The sequence below is a fragment of the Peromyscus maniculatus genome, chromosome 8 (assembly GCF_049852395.1).
Source record: "Peromyscus maniculatus bairdii isolate BWxNUB_F1_BW_parent chromosome 8, HU_Pman_BW_mat_3.1, whole genome shotgun sequence".
In the NCBI taxonomy this organism is placed as follows: Eukaryota; Metazoa; Chordata; class Mammalia; order Rodentia; family Cricetidae; genus Peromyscus; species Peromyscus maniculatus.
The window spans coordinates 10,424,279-10,442,740 of NC_134859.1; the positions used below are offsets into that span (position 1 = coordinate 10,424,279).

Here is an 18,462-nt window from a genome sequence, read left to right on the forward strand (position 1 = left end):
ATGAGTCCCCAAAAAACAACAGACTGTGTTCTGCAGGGACTTCTGAGCACTTAATTGCAAACCTGGGCTATTGCTTCTCCATTGTGTCTCTACAGCTGGTGCTGGGCCCCAGCGGTGTGCTGCAAGGGATCCGCCCTGGGAAGTGCTATGTGGACATGTCAACGGTGGATGCGGATACAGTCACCGAGCTGGCCCAGGTAGCAGCCTTATCTAGGCTGGCTCTGGATCATCTTTTCAGTGGGAGCCCAAGACCCAGGCTGACCACACCCAAGTACGGGCAGTTTGGTTACACTAGAGCCAAAGCCAGAACGGACGTCGGGAACCTTGGGACTAGCCTCTTGACTGTCCCCCTTCAGAGCCTCAGCTGGTTGGAACTGCCATGGAAGGTCACTGCAGGCTAGTAGACAGGAGGCCCCATGCTGTCAGCCCTCCTGCAGTGAGAAGCCTCCAGACTGCCAGTGTGGCCTTTTTGGCTTAAGCAACTGTCTACAGTTGAGTCCAGCATAGTGTCCTCCTCCCAATCTTCTGGGCCCACTTGTGTTCTGAGGGTGGCTGAGTTCAGTGATGGGCAGGGTCCAGTGGGCAGGAATTGAGCCAAGGTATCTGTATGGCATGTTTGCCCCTTGGTCTCTGAGAACCAGAATTCTGGGAACAAGATGCAGACCCTAGCTCCCCTCTTCCTTTTTGTGACTCACATCTGTTTAAAGGATAGCCTATCTGACCCACTATAGTAGTAGGCTTTGGAACCTTAATGTAGATAGCCACATGCTAACATACCCTATGATGAGGCACTATGACCCCCGTGTTTCTTCCTCCATATTTGGAGAAGCAAGACCCATCAGAAGCTGTGGCTTTCCTTACAGGTGATTGTATCCAGAGGGGGGCGCTTTCTGGAAGCCCCAGTCTCAGGGAATCAGCAACTGTCCAATGACGGGATGTTGGTGATCTTAGCAGCTGGAGACAGGGGCTTGTATGAGGACTGCAGCAGCTGCTTCCAGGCAATGGGGAAGACTTCCTTCTTTTTAGGTAATATATCTGCCCACCTGTCTGGACATGTTGGACCTGAAGGCTTGGGGGCACGGGAGCACATTGGTGACAGTGTCTGTCCTGTGTGGCCTTCTCACCAGGCTCCCTGAAAGAAGGCTTCTTTTTCCAGGCACAATTAGTACCTGGGAGAAAAAGGAACCTGTCCTATCCAGGACAGATGAAAGAAGTTTTCAGAGTGCATGGTGAGGGCAGCTAGAGATGACCTGCCTATAGGATTCTTGAGACATGACCTTTACCCTGCAGGTGAAGTTGGCAATGCAGCCAAGATGATGCTGATTGTGAACATGGTCCAAGGGAGCTTCATGGCTACCATCGCTGAGGGGCTGACACTGGCCCAGGTGACAGGCCAGTCACAGCAAACACTCTTGGACATCCTCAATCAGGGACAGTTGGCCAGCATCTTCCTGGACCAGAAGTGCCAAAGTAAGTGGCCTCCCGTCTTGCATTTTTGTTTTCTTTAAAACTGAGCAGCTGGGCCAGACCATCCAGGAGAGAGTCCTTCCATGGCTCATTATGTTAAAGGAGCCCCCTTTCCAGTCAGTCCTTGACCCAGGCAGAGGATGCCCAGGGACAGTGAAAGGTTTTTGAGCCCCAGACTGGAGCTCCCAGTCTTTAGGAGATGGAGAGGAGCAGGGCTATGCCTTTTGGCAATGCTGGAGGTGAGCATGATACTCTAAGGCACGCTTTTCATGTAGGTCTTTAAACTTCTGATGAATGGCTTTCCCTCCTCAGATATCCTACAAGGAAACTTTAAACCTGACTTCTACCTGAAGTACATTCAGAAGGATCTCCGCCTGGCAATTGCACTGGGTGATGCAGTCAACCACCCCACCCCCATGGCAGCTGCAGCCAATGAGGTAACTTGACATCAAGTGGTCCAGGCCCTAGATTCTTTCCGTTAGTTGTAATTTCTGTCCTGCTTGCTTAGCTTTTCTTCCCATGTTATTGAACAGGATCTTGTTAGACCTCCTGAGTGCTGGGATTACAGGTGTGTACCCTACACCTAACTCTTAAGTTTTCTTTGTTTTGGTTTTTGTTTTTTTTACCTTTTGGTTTTTTGAGACAGAGTTTCTCTGTGTAGTCCTAGCTGCCTGGAACTCACTCTGTAGACCTTGTACTCAAGAGATCCTCCTGCCTCTCCTTCCCTAGTGCTGGGATCAAAGGCATGTGCTACCACCGCCTGGCTAAATTTTTATATTCTATTCTCACTACACTGAGCCAAGAAAGGAAAAGAACACCATGTGTAGAATTGCGCTGTTTCTGTCTTTAAATTAGGATCTGGAGTCTTTCTGTGTAGTCCTGAAGGAGGAGCCCTAGGCAACAGTTCTAGACCTACCTATGACATGAGCCTGAGAGCTGTACATTCCCTTCTGAACCACAGTAATTGATTGTTATTATTTTCTTCATGATTTCTTCTTTGCTCTGTGGATTATTCTAAAGTTTGTCTATCCGGGTACAGCAGTTCATACCTGTAGCCTTAGCTACTCAGGAAGCTGAAGCAGAAGGTTCAAGGCCAGCCTGCACAACTTAGTAAAAGTCAGTCTCAGAAATAGTTATTGAAAAGACAGACAGGAGGAGTGAAGTTGGCGTTTCTCGGTAGAGTACTCAGCTAACACGCACAAGACGCGGTTCAGTCCCTATTGCCACAAAAGAAGTTGAAAACGGAATGTGAGTCTGTGCAGTGGCTGGTTTGTGTTGTTCAGTTATTGTCAGAGTGGGCGACTGTGCTAATAGTTCAGCCGAGACTGGAATTCCTGTTACTCTCCTTTAATTCTGTCCTCCTCATAGAGATTTCATTTTATAGCTCAGGCTGTCTTGAATCTCATTAGGTAGCCCAGACTAATCTCAAATTCAGAATCCTCCTGCCTCAGTGTCCATAGTGCTCAGATTACAGGTGTATTTCAGCATTCCTGACTGAATCGTGTCATGTTTCCATGGCCTGTTGGGGCTTGCATCTCCATCCATGTTGCAGTGCTCTGTCCATTCACGTCACTCCGTATACTGGAGCATGTTACAGCGCATGGTCACTTTGGAGACTCTCTTTTGGAAAAAGAGCCCTGCGGTCCTGGCTGCTGCTTTATGCCTGGCCTCACACATCCCTCCCATCAATCGCTGAAGGAGCTGGGATTTTAGTTTCTGTTTAATCACTTTAAAAAAAGATTGATTTGCACTCGGGAGGCAGAGCCAGGTGGATTCTGTGAGTTCAAGGCCAGCCTGGTCTACAGAGTGAGATCCAGGGCAGGTACCAAAACTACATGGAGAAACCCTGTCTCAAAAAACCAAAAGATCAAAAGATTTATTTTTGATGATGCGTGCACATGAATGCTGGTATCCTCAGAGACCAAAGATGTCAGACCCCCCTGGAGATAGAGGCAGTTGTGAGCCACTTAACGCAGGCCTCTACCAAGCACCAAGTGCTCTTCACCACTGAGCCATCTCTGCATCCCCAATTTAGTTTCTAACTGGGGGCTCTTGGCAGGAAATTACTTTGGTATTTGCAGCTTCTTCATAAAACTCATCTTAGATGTGGTTAGGAAGGGTTCTTTATAGGGCTAGTGCTGGGAGATCGTCTTAGTGGGTCCAGGTTGTTTCTGCTCTGGCTGCAGAATTTTGGTTCATTTCACACTAGAACATGGATTATGAGACCCCTGGATCATGTGAGTTCAGGCTCTGCACTGCACAAGACCCTGAGGGCGCTTCCCATTAGCATGTGCCCCCATATCTGGAGCTATCCTTTTAACCTTTGTTTCTGTCAGTCCCTTTCTTCATCTCTTCCTTCTTTCTCATCCTCTCTAAGGTTATCTCTGTGTGTGGTAGAATTTCACTTTCATTCATAACTTGGCTTTTTGACAGTACTTTGCTTTTCGGTAGTGGTTGTTGTCAGTATTCATACCTTAACTTGATGACCTCAGAATTCATCCTATGCCAATTTGCAAAAAAACAAAACCCCAACCACCTTGTTCACTTTACCACATACTCGTCCCTACCCATAGTTCCTCAACTAGTTCCTCTAGATAACTGTTTCCATCTTTCTGTTCTTTGTTAAAAACTAGGTTTCTCTGGCATTATTCCTTTCAGCTTCCCTTATCAAACCGGGCAGTGGTGTATGCCTTTAATCCCAGCACTCAGGAGGCAGAGGCAGGTGGATCTCTGAGTTTTAAGACAGTCTGATCTATCTGGTCTACAGAGTTAGTTCCAGGACAGCCAGGGCTGTTACACAGAGAAAGCCTGTCTCAAAAAAAAAAATTCTTATCACATTCCTGCCAGCGATGGTATTCTTGGTGCTTGGTCTAGAAAGCTCCTACATTAGCCGGGTGGTGGTGGCACACGCCTTTAATCCCAGCACTTGGGTGGGAGGCAGAGGCAGGCGGATCTCTGTGAGTTCGAGACCAGCCTGGTCTACAGAGCGCGATCCAGGAAAGGCGCAAAGCTACACAGAGAAACCCTGTCTCAAAAAACCAAAAAGAAAAAAAGAAAGAAAGCTCCTACATTAACAGATTCACCAGAGCTATATGTATTCTCCTTTATAGTGGCTCTGCTTAGACTGTTCAGCTGCCCTGTGGATAGCCAAGCATATCACTTCAGCAAAACTGGGTACCTGCTGCCTGTCACGCAGTGGCTTTGATTCTTTTCAAGCTTTTATGTGACTAGAGTCTTAGATGGCTGCTGTTGCCAGAACATGTTCTAGCTTCTGGGAACATGCTGGTATACAGGCAGCTCTCCTCTTCTTCACAGTACTTACAGTTTAATGGAGGAAATAGAAAATGAGCTGGAAGCTTTTAAACAAATCAAGATTTCAGAGTGTAGGAAATAGAGTTGGGGGGCGTAGGCTGTGCTGGAGAGAAGGCTCAGCAGTTAAGAATGTGCCCAGATGCAGGCAGAGCACCCATATTTTTTTTTTCTTTTTTCTTCTTTTGGTTTTTTGAGACAGGGTTTCTCTGTGTAGCTTTCGCCTTTCCTGGAACTGACTTGGTAGCCCAGGCTGGCCTCAAACTCACAGAGATCTACCTGCCTCTGCCTCCCAAGTGCTGGGATTAAAGGCGTGCGCCTCCGCCTCCGCCTCCGCCTCCGCGGCCACCACCACCACCACCACCACCCGGTGGACATAAAATAATTTAATTCCAGCACTCAGAAGGCATATCCAGTCTGATCTTAGTAAGTTTGAAGCCAGCCTGGTCTACATAATGAGTTCTAGGTCAGCCAGGGCTACATAGTAAGACCCTGTCTTTAAAAAATAATAATAAAAATTAACAAGACAGATCTCTGTGAGTTCGAGGCCAGCCTGGTCTACAGTGCTAGTTCTAGGACAACAAGACTGTTACAGAGAGGGCTGGAGAGATGGCTCAGAGGTTAAGAGCAATGACTGCTCTTCCAGAGGTTCTGAGTTCAATTCCCAGCAACCACATGGTGGCTCACAACCATCTGTGATGAGATCTGGTGCCCCCTTCTGGCCTGCAGTCCTACATGCTGTATACATAATAAATAAATTTAAAAAAAAAAAAAAAAGACTTACAGAGAAACTCTGTCTCGGGGGGGAAAAATTAATAAACCGGGCATGATATTGTGCCCTATGCTTGTGATCTCAGCACATGGGAAGTAGAGGCAGGGAAATCAGGAGTTCAAGATCTTCAGTTATATCTTCAGTTCAAAACAAGCTTAGGATGTAGACAAAAATTAAAAAGCTGTATATGATATCACACATCTTTAATCCCAGCTCTCTAGAAACAGAGGCAAGACACTGCAGAATTCAAGGCCAACATGGTCTACATATTGAGTTCCAGGACAGCCAGGGGGCTACATAGTGAGAAGAGAAGAGAAAAAAAAAAAAAATGAGGTCATTGTAGGCTCTACAGGAAAGCCCTGTTGCAAACAACAGTAAAACTCAAACACTGGGGCTGATGGCTCAGGAGTTAAGAGCACTGGCTGCTTTGCAGAGGACCTGGGTTCAATTCCCAGCACCATCAGGGCAGTTCACAACTGTCTGTAACTCCAGTTCCAAAGGATCCAACACCCTTTTTTGGCCTCTAAGAATACCAGGCACACAGATGGTGCCCAGACATACGAAATAATAAAATAACATTTACAGATAGCAGGTAAATCAAAGGGCACACGGCTGCTATGTTGATCAGGGGCTCAAAGGAGCCTTTGTAAAGTTGGTTAAGAGGTGCCAACCATTTTTAAGAAAGTATTCCATGCAGCAGGAACAGTAGGGCACAGTGGCCCTGGGGACAGTAAAACATTACTTTTTTTTCTATATTGAGGGCTGCCACCATGACTCCTAAAGGCACTGAACACTTCACGTCTCTGAGTACATGTCCTCCTCTGAGTAAAGTCATGCGGGTTATGACTGTTGCTTCTGCAGGTCAAGCTGTAGCAGAAGCCCCACAGAAGCTGGGGCATTTGCCCCACTCAAGCCGGGATTTATACCCAGACATCCCAAGCTCCAGGTTCTGCCTGCTAAGCAACAGGCAAGAATCATCTGGAAATGCCTCAAGTATCAGGGCTGGGTCTCTACACAGTAGCTCTGTAGCTAGAGATTGACATCTGCCTCTTTTTTTTCCAGGTATACAAAAGAGCCAAGGCACTGGACCAGTCTGACAATGATATGTCTGCCGTGTACCGAGCCTACATACACTAAGCCTTGTCCACCCATCTACCCCTCCCATCTTCCCTCTGGCCTCTCTTCCCAGTGTGGGGTCAGGGTTCTGGGACTTAGCTCTGGACCAGTCACCTGTCTCCATTTCCTTTTATACAGACTTTGAGACTTGCATCAGCACAGGAAACAGCAGCACTCTCCCTCCCTGCGGCCCTGGGCAGGGATTTGAGGATCTCCACAGGTGGCTGTGAAGAAGCTCTTGAGCTGGGCATTGGCCCTGGAGCAGGAGGCTGTGTATTTTCTCTCTCTGTTTCTCTTGTGTTCTCTGTCTCTGTCACACACACACACACACACACACACACACACACACACACACACACACACACTCTTACCCACCCCAGGATAGAAGCTGCCCAGAAACTGCTGCCTGGCTGTTCTTCTTCCAAGCTTATCTTATCTCAGCCCCCTTCTGGTCAAGGGACTAGTGGAACTAGAATTGGCAGGGAGCACAGGAAGCCTTCTCTTAACCTCCCCAGGAAAGAGGCCGGCAGAGGGTCCATGGCGGCCCCCATTGGACCCCTTGAAGGAGAGGCCCCTGAGCCATCATGAACCAGCAGACTCCCAAAGGAGGCTCTGTGGGCCTCCAGCTGAGGAGGATTTTCCTGTAGACACTACCCTTATGCAGCAGTTCCCAGAAGGCCTTTGTGAACTGAAGAGAGACCAGCATGACCACACAGACACCTCTTTAGGGGGAGCAGAGCCCACTGGCTCCCCTCCCTGGCTGCTGGCTGTGGCTGGAGCGTGCTCTTCCCAGGAGGTTTTGTTTGGATTTGCATTCCAGCCCATGGGAAAGGGTCTTGAGGGCACTAGAGCAGTGGGGGGCTCCTCCCTCTTTCCGTTAACGGCAGTCTCCTCTGCCAGGCCACCCATCCAGCCTGCTCTACACAGGTCCCCTGCATGCCTCTCTCTCCCTTTCCTCCCGTGGAGATAGTATTTCTGTCCCATCCTGTTTTGGCCCAGACCCAGCCTGACCAACACCAATAATAAACATTTCACAGATGAGCATTTCATAGGCTGGGCTTTTGAGGCAGAACCTCACTTCTGCCAGTATCAATGGTTCCAAGTAAGTCCTGGGTTTGTTGGGACAGAAGAAAACTGGGTCCTGTTCTAGTAACCTAACTGCCTCAGAGGTGGAACCAGTCATCTGTCGGCCCTAGCATTTCTCCTTGGAGATGGGACCAGAGAGGCTTAGAATGTCCCAGGAGAGGATTCGCCTGAGGGGTGTCTGCCTTCCTCCTCATGAGTTTGGATTTCCAAAGCTGCAGTTTAGACTTTCCACTGGGAAAAACCTGGGATAAGGATCTCAGGACATGGGCATGGAGCAAGGAATGCTGTGGGGTTCAGCACAACTGCTCATTCACTGGGACACTCGCCCTCTTTCTGTCTGGACACATCCTGTCTTGGTCCTGGGGGTCGGGGGTTGGGAAGATGCTGTAAGGAAACCGGTTAGTCAATGTTGTCTTAATATTGTTGACAATTCTGTAAAGTTCCTTTTTATGACTATTTCTGTTTAAGCTATTTCACCTTTCGTTTTGAAATCCTTCCCTTTTAAGGAGAAAATGTGACATTGTGAAAATGCCTGTAAGAAAGCCCCTCCTCCCCCTTTTCCTTTTAATGACAAATCTAGGTGATTAAGGTTGTGAATTTTTATTTTCGCTTTGTTTTTAATGAGCATTTGTCCTTCAGAATAGGATTGTGTGATAATGTTTAAATGGCAAAAACAAAACATGATTTTGTGCAATTAACAAAGCTACTGCAAGAAAAAAGAAAAATAAAACATTTCTTGGTACCACAGCTGTGCCACTTGTGCCAGAGCGCTTTGGGGACCTAGAGTGGGAGCCAGAGGGCATCCATGGCCAGGCCTTCCAATGTCAGCCGGGCTGAGCCCTCCCTCTGCGTCCCTACGGGGCGGGCGCCACCTGGCGGGACGTTGCAGGGACGGCGCAGTGAGGGACGGCCCCGCTGCCCAATCAGTAAGCAGGAGAGCTAGGTTGGTTGCCGTAGCGCCCCGCCCCGCTGGAGAACAAGGGTTAAAGAGGGCGGATGGGCCGTGAAGCGTGGCCCGCCCGCCTCCTGCTGAGCCAGGAGCAGTCGCTGGTTGTGTGAGGCGTACCCGGCTTGGGGGCGGAGCTTGTGCTCGATCTGCCAATCAGACGTGGGAGGAGGAGAAGGGGCGGGCACGGCGCACCAAGCTCCAGACTACGGACCTCAGAGACGGCGCGCGGCCGCGACGATGGCGACCGCGATGGCTGCGAGCGCTGCGGAGCGGGCAGTGCTGGTGAGGCGCGGGCCGTGGGTGGCGGGGGGCAGGGACGGACGGGTTTGACGCCGAGCTGTCCGCAGGAGGAGGAGTTCCGCTGGTTGCTGAACGCTGAGGTGCACGCCGTGCTAAGACAGCTGCAGGACATCCTCAAGGTAAGCGCCGGTCACGCCCGGCCTGCCATCCCTCTCCACCGGTCCCGCGGCGGCGGCGGCGGCTGCTGAACGTGATTGCCTTCAGATGCACACGCTCTCAGAAGAGTTACAGTCCAGACTCAGGCAAGGTGGTGTGTGTGTGTGCAGCGAGGTCTTAGACCCCAGGGTTAACGCGGGGTCTTGAGTGAGGACTAACTTTGAAACAGTGACATTTCATCTGTGAGCAGGGTGGTGGTGAACGCTTGTAATCCCATCACTCGGGAGGGTGAGGCTAAGATCACGAGTTAGAAACTAGCCCTGGGCTACATAATGAAACACTGTCTCAAAACAAAAACTGATAGATAATCCAAGCTCTGAAGGATCCCCCGCCCTGCAGTGTGGTCTCAGCCAAGTTACCCACATCTCTGAGCCTGTTCCCTCACCCTAACCAGCTCGCAGAGCTGTTGTGAAGATGAATAAACCATCTCACAAAATAACCTAGCACGGTGACCTAGGAAAGCATGTTACTATGACTACCGTATGACTCCACACCTCTGCTCCCAACCTCGGCTCACAGCACTCCAGTTAGCTAAGTAATGTACCTCTCTGTTCTGTGTTCCTACCTGGCTGCTCCTGATGGCCACTCAGGGCTGTGGAATGAACAGGTCTGAGCTCACAGAGTCTTAGAGGCTTGGCAGGGCAAAGGTTAGGAGCCAGGTCAGACCTGCCCACCTTGTCCTTTCCCTAGCTAATCTGGCAAGGTATATCTAGGGCTTGGGAATGCAGCACTGGCCAGACTGAGGTGCTGAGACTGCCCTGTCTTCCACAGGAGGCCTCTCTCCGCTTCACTCTCCCAGGCCCCAGCACAGAGGGAGCTACCAAGCAGGAGAACTTCATCCTGGGCAGCTGTGGGTGAGCTGGGTTGGGCAGGAGGTTTGGGGAGGCAGTGCTGGCAGCAGCAGGCCCCCGTCTGACCCGTGTGTGTTACAGCACAGACCAGGTGAAGGGCGTGCTGACTCTGCAGGGGGATGCCCTCAGCCAGGCGGTGAGTCCCCCGGGGCCTGCCCTGTTCATTCCCTAACAGTCCTGCTGGTGAGCGGATGGTGCTGGCCCCTTAGCTCTGCCACTAGCTAGCTGTGAGACTCTGGGCAGGACCCTTGTGCTCTCTGGACCTGTTTCCTTCTAGTCTGTAACCTGGCGAGCAACCCTCACACTACCTCATGAGATAGGCATATAGATTCAATGAGGGACAGGAAGTGGGTGGCCTCACACTTAGCTCAGCCTGGCATCTGGACCCTGGGAAATGTGAGCACTGGCAGCCTAGCTATGGACTATGGACTAGACAAGGCCTCAAGGCATGGAGGACAGTCCCTTCTGTGGCTCAGTCCTGATTTTACAGCACTCTCCTCTCTAGACCTTCCCTTTCTAACTTTTCCCCTTTCACTGCTCTGTGGTTCGCCTGGACCTGAGTTCCTGTTTCTTGGCGTTCCTGTTCACTTAACCCCAAAGTGCCTGGGGCCTCAGCCACCCATCTACTGCATTCCTGGCTCGGGGGGTCAGGAGGTCAGGGGTACGTACCTCTGCCTGCTTATCACACCCTGGCCCATAGGATGTGAACTTGAAGATGCCGCGGAACAACCAGCTGTTACACTTTGCCTTCCGGGAGGACAAGCAATGGAAGCTGCAGCAGGTGAGGTCCACTGCCTGCCCGGTTCAGCCCCACGGCAGGCCCGAGCTAAGGCCTCCCCGGGCCTTCTGTGGCGAAGTCTGGCCTAGGGACTTAGTGACCACAGCAAACATAGGAGGCTGTTTCCTAGCAGAACTGGGGTGGTGGTGCCTTGGGGCCTCAGAGCCTGCTTCACGTGAGGGATGTGAAACTGGCCCTACCTTTGTGACTTTGGCCACGTGAGGACAGCTGAAGGTCCCTTTGAATGTCGCTTAACTCAAGAGGGGCTTCCCATGTACCTGGGATCATACAAAGGCCTCCTGCCTACCCATATGCCATAGGCCACACATGATCATTTATACACACACCCTGGCCTAAAGCTGATCCATACCCAGGGCCTTTGCCTGTGTATGCTGCTCTGTCTGGAGCCCTACTCTTTCCCACCCCTGTGGCTTTTTTGTTTGTTTGTTTTGTTCGAGACAGGGTTTCTCTGTGTAATTTTGGAGCCTGTCCTGGATCTCACTCTGTAGACCAGGCTGGCCTCGAACTCAGAGATCAGCCTGGCTCTGCCTTCCGAGTACTGGGATTAAAGGCGTGCGCCACCCGGCTTTTTTTTTTTTTTTTTTTTTTTTGACAAGGTTTCTCTGTATATTCCTAGCTGTCCTGGAACTTTCTCTGTAGACCAGGCTGGCTTTGAACTCAGAGATCCACCTGTCATTGCCTCTTGAATGCTGGGATTAAAGGGGTATGCCACGACTACCCAATCCTGTGGCTGTCTTGGTTCACAGGGAGTTCACAGGTCTCTCCCTTGTGTCCTCCCTTGAGCCCTGCAGGTTTATTACTTTGAGGATGTACTGGGGTTGTCTTTTGAGCAGTGAACTACACAGGGCCAAGAGCCAGTGAGCCTTGGCGGCCAGGGCTGTCCAGAGCCTAGCTAGCCATCCAATTGCAAAGACTACAGTTCTGGAGGGTATTGTGACCATAGGTGGCACTACCTTCTCCCGAGAGGTTAGCCCATCAAGTGGGGTCCTGTGTTATAGGATCAGGCTGAGAACCCGGAAATGTGGCTCCTCTGAAACTAACAGGCTTTGGTTATGTGGGTGGCGGGGGCTGTTCCCAGATCCAGGATGCCAGGAACCATGTGAGCCAAGCAATTTACCTCCTGGCAAACCGGGATGAGAGCTACCAGTTCAAGACAGGAGCCGAGGTCCTCAAGGTGACTCTTCCTGTCCTACCCCTTACCCCGAACAGCACCAGCCCCATGTCCTCAGGCTTTGATGGAAGCTGCTCCTTCCTCAACCAGTGCTCACTGGCCTGGCCACAGTTACTGGCTTATAGCCTGGATTCAGGATTGGGCCTGGCTTCAGTCCCCGGGCCTTGACGTGAGATGGGCAACCTTAAGTTCTTTGCTACCCTAAGCCCCCGTTTGCTCACATGTTCAAAGCCCACCTGTCGTGACACTTGGCTGTAATCACTCAGGTGAAGTGCCCCCAGATCCACCTGTTAGTGGTCCTATTGCAGTGGTGGCGGGAGTAAAAACCCGTCACAGAACAGGGCCACATGGTCTGTGGGGACAGCCGACTCAGATGCCCAGGACTCGAGCTTTTTCTCTAAGACCCTCCAGGTAACAGGCCCTCAGAATGGCCAGCACCCCTGCTGGAGCTGCAGGTTAGCCTGGGAACTGTGGTCACCTGGCAGGAGCGGAAGCTCCAGGTGTTGACCACTGGTGCCAGGGGGTGGGACATGAGGGCCCCCAGCTGCTACTGCCCAAGTAGCAGTGATGGCCTACCCCTTCCCAGCTCATGGATGCTGTGATGTTGCAACTGACCAGAGCCAGAAACCGGCTCACTACCCCAGCCACCCTCACCCTGCCCGAGATTGCTGCCAGCGGCCTCACGGTTCGTACTTCAGACATCCCCGGCCCCAAGAGAAACGTCCCTGCCGGGGAGCCCAGCCAGTGGGAGATCTGGGCCTGGGCAGTTTTCCGGGTTGAGTTCTTGGCCTCCACCCTGCATCCTGCCTCCAATATGTCAGCCAGTGGCTTCCAACCTAGCAGCCCAAGGAGATTGTGGGGACACTTGGGGAGCCTCTGGTGCCCCGGCCTATGGGGAAGCACCTGGGAACAGGGCTGGGGGTCCCCCGCCCCAGGTAATTCCATACCCTGTAGTGGTGCAGCCTGAAGTGGGAGAGGGCCTCACCCCTCCTCTCCCCTCCCCCAGCGGATGTTTGCACCCACCCTACCCTCTGACCTGCTGGTCAACGTCTACATCAACCTCAACAAGCTGTGCCTCACCGTGTACCAGCTGCACGCCCTGCAGCCCACCTCCACCAAGGTAAAGTTCTCCCCGCCCCCCACTGCCCCGACTCCAGCCCTGCTGGGGACTCCCCATCGGGACCTCAGGGACTCTGGTGCTTCTGCCTAGAACTTCCGCCCCTCCGGAGGTGCCGTGCTCCACAGCCCCGGGGCCATGTTGTGAGTATACAGTGAGGGGTCCTAGGGCCTTCCCTCCTCCCCTCTGCATGCTGGGGACTGGGTCCTGGGGACCGGGTCCAGGTCTGCCTGCGGGGCTCCACTTCTCGTCTCTCCCCAGTGAGTGGGGCTCACAGCGCCTGGAAGTGAGCCATGTCCACAAGGTAGAGTGCGTGGTCCCCTGGCTCAACGACGCCCTGGTGTACTTCACCGTCTCCCTGCAGCTCTGCCAGCAGCTCAAAGACAAGGTGTGTCCAGGGCAAGTGGGGCAGGGGGGCCATTCCGGGGCCTCGTCACACTTCCTCAGGGCCCCCGGGTTGTAAAGCCTGTCGTACTGAACACACCAGTCAGCTGGCAACAGTTCCCAGATGTGACCCCCTCGTGACCTTGACATCTCACCTGGGCTCTGGGGGGTCACAGCACCCCCTGACCACACCCCCACCCTCTGCAGATCTCTGTGTTTTCCAGCTACTGGAGCTCCCGGCCCTTCTGAGCAAGCACCTGCCAGAACCCCCCGGAGGGTAGCCCTGCCTTGTAGTCCTTCTCCCCAACACATAACCCCCCTAGTGCCTGTCACTGCAGGCACCCCCAAGTTACTGCTCTCCCTCCTCACCACCCTGTGACACATCCTCGCACTGCTGGAATCGAATATTAGGGGCCCCCGGAGAAAGGGGTGCCAGCTTGGTTGTTAGGGTGGGGGAGGGCAGTCAAGAAGGTGGGCTGAGGTGTGGCCATGCTCCTAACCCTGCCTTCCTGAGTTCTCTGGAACCTTTGGACTGAGGGTGGGACCAGGCCCAGGGCTCTCCTGTCTCCCACTCTCTCAGCTCCCATTAGTGAGGGATGCTGGGAGTTGACACTGAGCTGGGAGTTGCAGGGAGGAAGAGGGGCCCGGGCAGGGGGGCAGCCCTGTGAATCAGCAGCAGTGCTGGGATGGTTTCTTCTGTGACCTCACCCCACCTCTAAGAAATAAAGATCAGATTTGGACCGGAGCCCTGTTTTCTGTCTGTCTCCCTGCTTAGTAGGGACCAGGTTGAAGGACCCGGTCATCAATGGCCTCCCATGTTCCTGTCACCTGATGCCCCCACTCAACACCATGTCAAGGCCTTTGAAGTCGAGTCTGGCCTGGGGTTGACAATCCTGCCTCAGCCTCTTGAGCGCTGGCATCACAGGCTGTGCCCAGGCAGAACACACCCTTGAGAAAGGGACCCCTCCCTGGCTGCAGAGTGGCCCTGTGGGGTGGTGGTAAGAGTCAGTCTGGGAGTTCAGGCCCTTCGTCCGAGAGGGAACCACATGTGCATCATAACCACCACACGATCCGTGAGAACACAGTCCAGACTCAGGCTTTGGCAAACATTAACTTTGTTACTGTCTTCCAGAGGACCCATGCCAAAGTCTAGCATTAAGGTTCCAGAGCCAAGTTATCCACACCCTTGGGCTTTTCCTGCAAGAGAGACAGAGAAGCCCTGTGGGTAACACTCCAAAGCTCTGCCGGAATCCTCTGCAGCAGACCCTGCCCCTGCCTGTCCCACTTAGGAGGCTGCTGTGGGAGCTCTCCTTCCTGAGGGCGACCCACCCCTTCCCAGGTTCATCATCCCAGGCTCACCTTCCCGGGGCTCACCTTCCCGGGGCTCACCTTCCGCGGCCTGGGGGAGGGGCTGCAGCAGCAGCAGCAGCAGTGAACGACAACCAGTAACAGCAACAACACCACAGTGCCTAGGGACCAGACCGACAGGCATCCAGATGTGGCCCCTGCCTCGACACCAGGGTAGAGCCTGGGACCAGGAGCCACACTCACCCACAAATACGAGAAAGACCGCAAAGGCGGCGACGTCCCACTCAGACTGGAACAGTTGATGGCTCTTCAGCCTCCCCAGTACTTCCTGTGCAGTGGCCTCCAGCTCCTGCCCGAGCTCATCAGCAGACCGTCCCATCTCAGCTACCTGGCCCAGACCCCCAAAGGGCCACCTCAGTCCACGCCTCTCAGGTCATCCACAACCTTGGCCATACCCTAAGATGACCCCGGCCCCCCCACCTCCCCTGCCTTCTGCCCGGTAAGCCCTCCCCCGTCTCCCTCCTCTTGCTATTCCCTCTGCTCCAGACCCAGGAACCTCCTCCCTTCCCTCTCCACCATCTCCTCCCTAGACCTGCTTGTCTCGCCTCCCTCCGATGGCCCTTTCAGCGTCCCCTCTCCGCCCCCGCCCCCCTTACCTAGGCAGCCCACCCACCACCCCTTACCTTCTCTTCCCCCAAGCAAAGCTGCCTCCAGTGCCCCACGTGCCTCTAGTGGTGCCCTCTCCCCCAAGCAAGGTAAGTCCCAGGTTCCTGGGAACTCACACTGCTTCCTGCTTCCGGATCCACACCACCTGAAACCTTAGCAACCAGCCCCACCCTCCCCTCAGGGCCAGCTAGCTGAGGCTGTAGAACTGGCAAAGGCCAGGGCCCCGCTGACTTAAAAGAAAGCATTTAATGGGAACTCACAGTTCCAGAAGTTAAAATCCATAGGGCCTAGGGCCCTTGACCTTGGGACCTCTGACCTTCCCCAGAGGAAGCAGAGCTCACTTTCCCCTGTATTCTTGGCACCTGAGGGTCCAGATGCACCTGTAATCCCAGCACTTGGGAGGCAGAGGCAGGTGGATCTCTGTAAGTTTGAGGCTAGCCTGGTCTACAGGGTGAGTGCCAGGACAGCTAAGGCTACACAGAGGAACCCTGTCTCAAAAAATTTAGAAAAAAAAAGCTGTGGAGGCCGACAAGATGGCTCAACAGGTAATGAATAGTGCCTGCCAGTAAGTGGAGCGACTTGGAGTTCAATCCCTGGCACCCACAGGATGGAAGGAGAGGGCTCCTTGTCAAGTTGTCATCTCAACCCCCACATGCACACTGTGCCACTGGTGCCCATGCACACATACAGGGCATTAAACAAACAGATAGACAGATAGATAGATAGATAGATAGATAGATAGATGGATGGATGGATGGATGGATGGATGGATGGATGGATGGATGGATGGATGGATGGATGGATGGATGGATGCATGGATGGATGGATGGATGGATGGATGGATGGATGGATGGATGGATAGATAGATAGATAGATAGATAGATAGATAGATAGATAGATAGATAGATAGATAGATAGGAACTGGGGCATTGTAACATTAAGCAACTAATGAAAGTCATACATACTCCTCATGGACTCATTTTCCACTGTGATGTACATGCCACAGGCTCAGCGGCTCCAAAGAGGGCATGCGGTCCTCTTGGTTACATAGGTCAGCCTCCAGTGTGGACTGGCTGGGCTGTGGAGGGGATGGCTAGCTCTTGCTTTTGCTAGCCTGCAAGACCCTGCCAGTGTGTGAGTTTAGGCGCATCCTCTGATCCCTCTGTTTTAGTAGTCCTGTGTGTAAAACTGAACACGAACTGTATCTCTTCCTCAGGTATTTATTATTTGTTTGTTTGTCTGTTTGTTTATTCTGGAGACAGGGTCTCTACATAGCCCTGGCTGTTGTTGAACTCACTGTGTAGAGCAGGCTGTCCTTGAACTAATAAAAGTCCACCACTGGGATTAAAGGTGTGCACCACCAAACCCAGCTTCAGGATGTGGGAATTCCATGCCTTGATGATCCCATGGGATTTTTCTCAACGGCGGGATGCTGTGTTAAGTTGCTTGTATTTCACTGTGACAAAATACCAAAGGAGAACAAGGAAGGTAAGGTTGACTTTGGCTCATGGTCTTAGTCCCTGGTAGCAATGTCTGTCCTAGGTAGGGTTTCTACTGCTGTGATGAAACACCATGACCAAAGCAACTGGGGAGGAGAGGGCTTATTTGGCTGACATATCCTGAATCACAATCCATTGAGGGAAGCCAGAGCAAAAACTGAAACAGGGCAGGAACATGGAGGCCGTGGAGGAGAGCTGCTCACCGGCTTCTTCCTCCTGGCTCGGCCTGCTTTCTGATAGAACCCAGGATCAGCAGCCCAGGGATGGCACCACCCACGATGGGCTGGGCCCTCCTCCATCAATAACTAATTAAGAAATTGCCCTAATACTAGATATAAAGCAAAGGACAATCAGACTGCAACCCACAGATCCAGGGAGGCTACCTAGCAGGGGGGACCCTAAGATGACTGTGGCTTATAATAAGTTTTGGTTTTACACAATCACTGGGCAAGCGTTAGTGAAACATTTCACTATTAGGATAAGAATTTGTACTGTATCAAGTTGATGAAAGAAAATGCTGGCCGTACTTTCAGGAGGGGAGGCTAAAGTCTTTTTAGATTATGGATTAGCCTATAGAAAAATGTCTGCTGTAAATCAAACAGAGAAGGGGAAGATGAATAAGAATCTCACTTACACAACTTAAGTAAAACACAGCTCTCTGAACAGATGAAGATAGGTTTCTTCTGTATCCCAGAATCTAATCAATATTTATATGTATAATTCAGCTATCATTTGGCTTAAAAGGGCTTATTGGGAAATGTTATCATTTCTACATTGCCTTCAGCCCAATCTTATGGAGGCAATTTTTTCAGCTGAGGGTCCCTCCGCTCAGATGGCTTCCTGTGTGAAGTTGACACAAAACTGGCCAACACAGTGCTGTGTCTGAAGACAAGCCGAAGGTGAGGGAGGAGCCCAAGGGGAAGAGAACAGAAACCGGCTGGAGCCAGAAGAGTGAGATGAGCACCCGGGGGCAGGCCAAGCCCCACGGCACAGTCACCAGGCACAGAGAGTGTGCACGCCCGCTGCCGTGCCTGTCCACCTAGGTCACCTGGGAGCAGTGGCTACAACAAAGGCCTGAGCGCTCCCAGAGAACGCCGGCCACCCCCTCCGGACATACAAACCTTAGGGCTTGCCAAGTCAACGCCGGGAAACAGGTCAGAAAGGCTCAAGTGCGTGGGTTTGGATAAAGTAGCCTGGAGCCACTGAGATAGAGGGATGGGTGAGACATGGAAGAGAAAGTCCTGGCTGCAACTGTAACCTGAGGAGCACACTCATCTAGCTTGTGAGGCTATGGACTCCAACCTGCCAAAATAAAGACAATTTTATTTTTATGTGTACAGTGGTTTTGCCTGCATGTATAACCTGTGCACTATGTGTGTGCAGTGCCCTTGGCAGCCAGAAGAGGGAGTTGGAAACCCAGAACTGGAGTTACATATGGTTAAGCCCTCGTGTGGGTGCTGGACATCAAACCCAAGTCCTCTGGAAGAACAGCGTTGCCCTTAACCATTGAGA

The 18,462-nt window shown here is 52.2% G+C and overlaps 3 protein-coding genes across 11 annotated transcripts in view; 2 read left to right on the top strand and 1 right to left on the bottom strand.

Moving 5' to 3' along the window:
* Glyr1 (glyoxylate reductase 1 homolog) overlaps positions 1-8,497 on the top strand; it is a 39,492-nt gene extending 30,995 nt beyond the window's left edge. For all 6 annotated transcript variants that reach the window (XM_016003190.3, XM_006984671.4, XM_006984672.4 and 3 more), the window contains 5 exons: positions 96-197; positions 864-1,026; positions 1,291-1,470; positions 1,780-1,904; positions 6,611-8,497. In XM_016003190.3, the coding sequence (XP_015858676.1) occupies positions 96-197; positions 864-1,026; positions 1,291-1,470; positions 1,780-1,904; positions 6,611-6,685 (645 nt within the window). In that variant the 3' untranslated portion in view covers positions 6,686-8,497. The remainder of the gene's footprint in view (positions 1-95; positions 198-863; positions 1,027-1,290; positions 1,471-1,779; positions 1,905-6,610) is intronic.
* Positions 8,498-8,676: 179 nt separating this feature from the next.
* On the top strand, positions 8,677-14,222 carry Rogdi (rogdi atypical leucine zipper). Of its 2 annotated transcripts, XM_006984673.4 has the most exons (11): positions 8,677-8,981; positions 9,047-9,118; positions 9,927-10,009; positions 10,088-10,142; positions 10,707-10,787; positions 11,884-11,979; positions 12,563-12,661; positions 12,983-13,096; positions 13,187-13,236; positions 13,355-13,481; positions 13,685-14,222. In XM_006984673.4, exons 1-11 carry the CDS (start codon positions 8,937-8,939, stop codon positions 13,724-13,726), a joined length of 864 nt encoding a protein of 287 aa, XP_006984735.1. In that variant the 5' UTR covers positions 8,677-8,936; the 3' UTR covers positions 13,727-14,222. The 2 variants fall into 2 exon arrangements, with proteins under 2 accessions (XP_006984735.1, XP_042139521.1); XM_042283587.2 differs by lacking the exon at positions 12,563-12,661 and having other exon boundaries at positions 8,722-8,981.
* A 353-nt stretch (positions 14,223-14,575) lies between these two features.
* Positions 14,576-15,589, bottom strand: Smim22 (small integral membrane protein 22). 3 transcript variants are annotated; one of them, XM_016003195.3, is made up of 4 exons: positions 15,469-15,589; positions 15,029-15,173; positions 14,867-14,946; positions 14,576-14,674 (listed from the first exon to the last, which is right to left on the bottom strand). In XM_016003195.3, exons 2-4 carry the CDS (start codon positions 15,162-15,164, stop codon positions 14,633-14,635), a joined length of 258 nt encoding a protein of 85 aa, XP_015858681.1. In that variant the 5' UTR covers positions 15,165-15,173; positions 15,469-15,589; the 3' UTR covers positions 14,576-14,632. The 3 variants fall into 3 exon arrangements, with proteins under 3 accessions (XP_015858681.1, XP_015858679.1, XP_076434055.1); XM_016003193.3 differs by having other exon boundaries at positions 14,852-14,946; XM_076577940.1 differs by having other exon boundaries at positions 14,837-14,946.
* Positions 15,590-18,462: the final 2,873 nt, after the last annotated feature.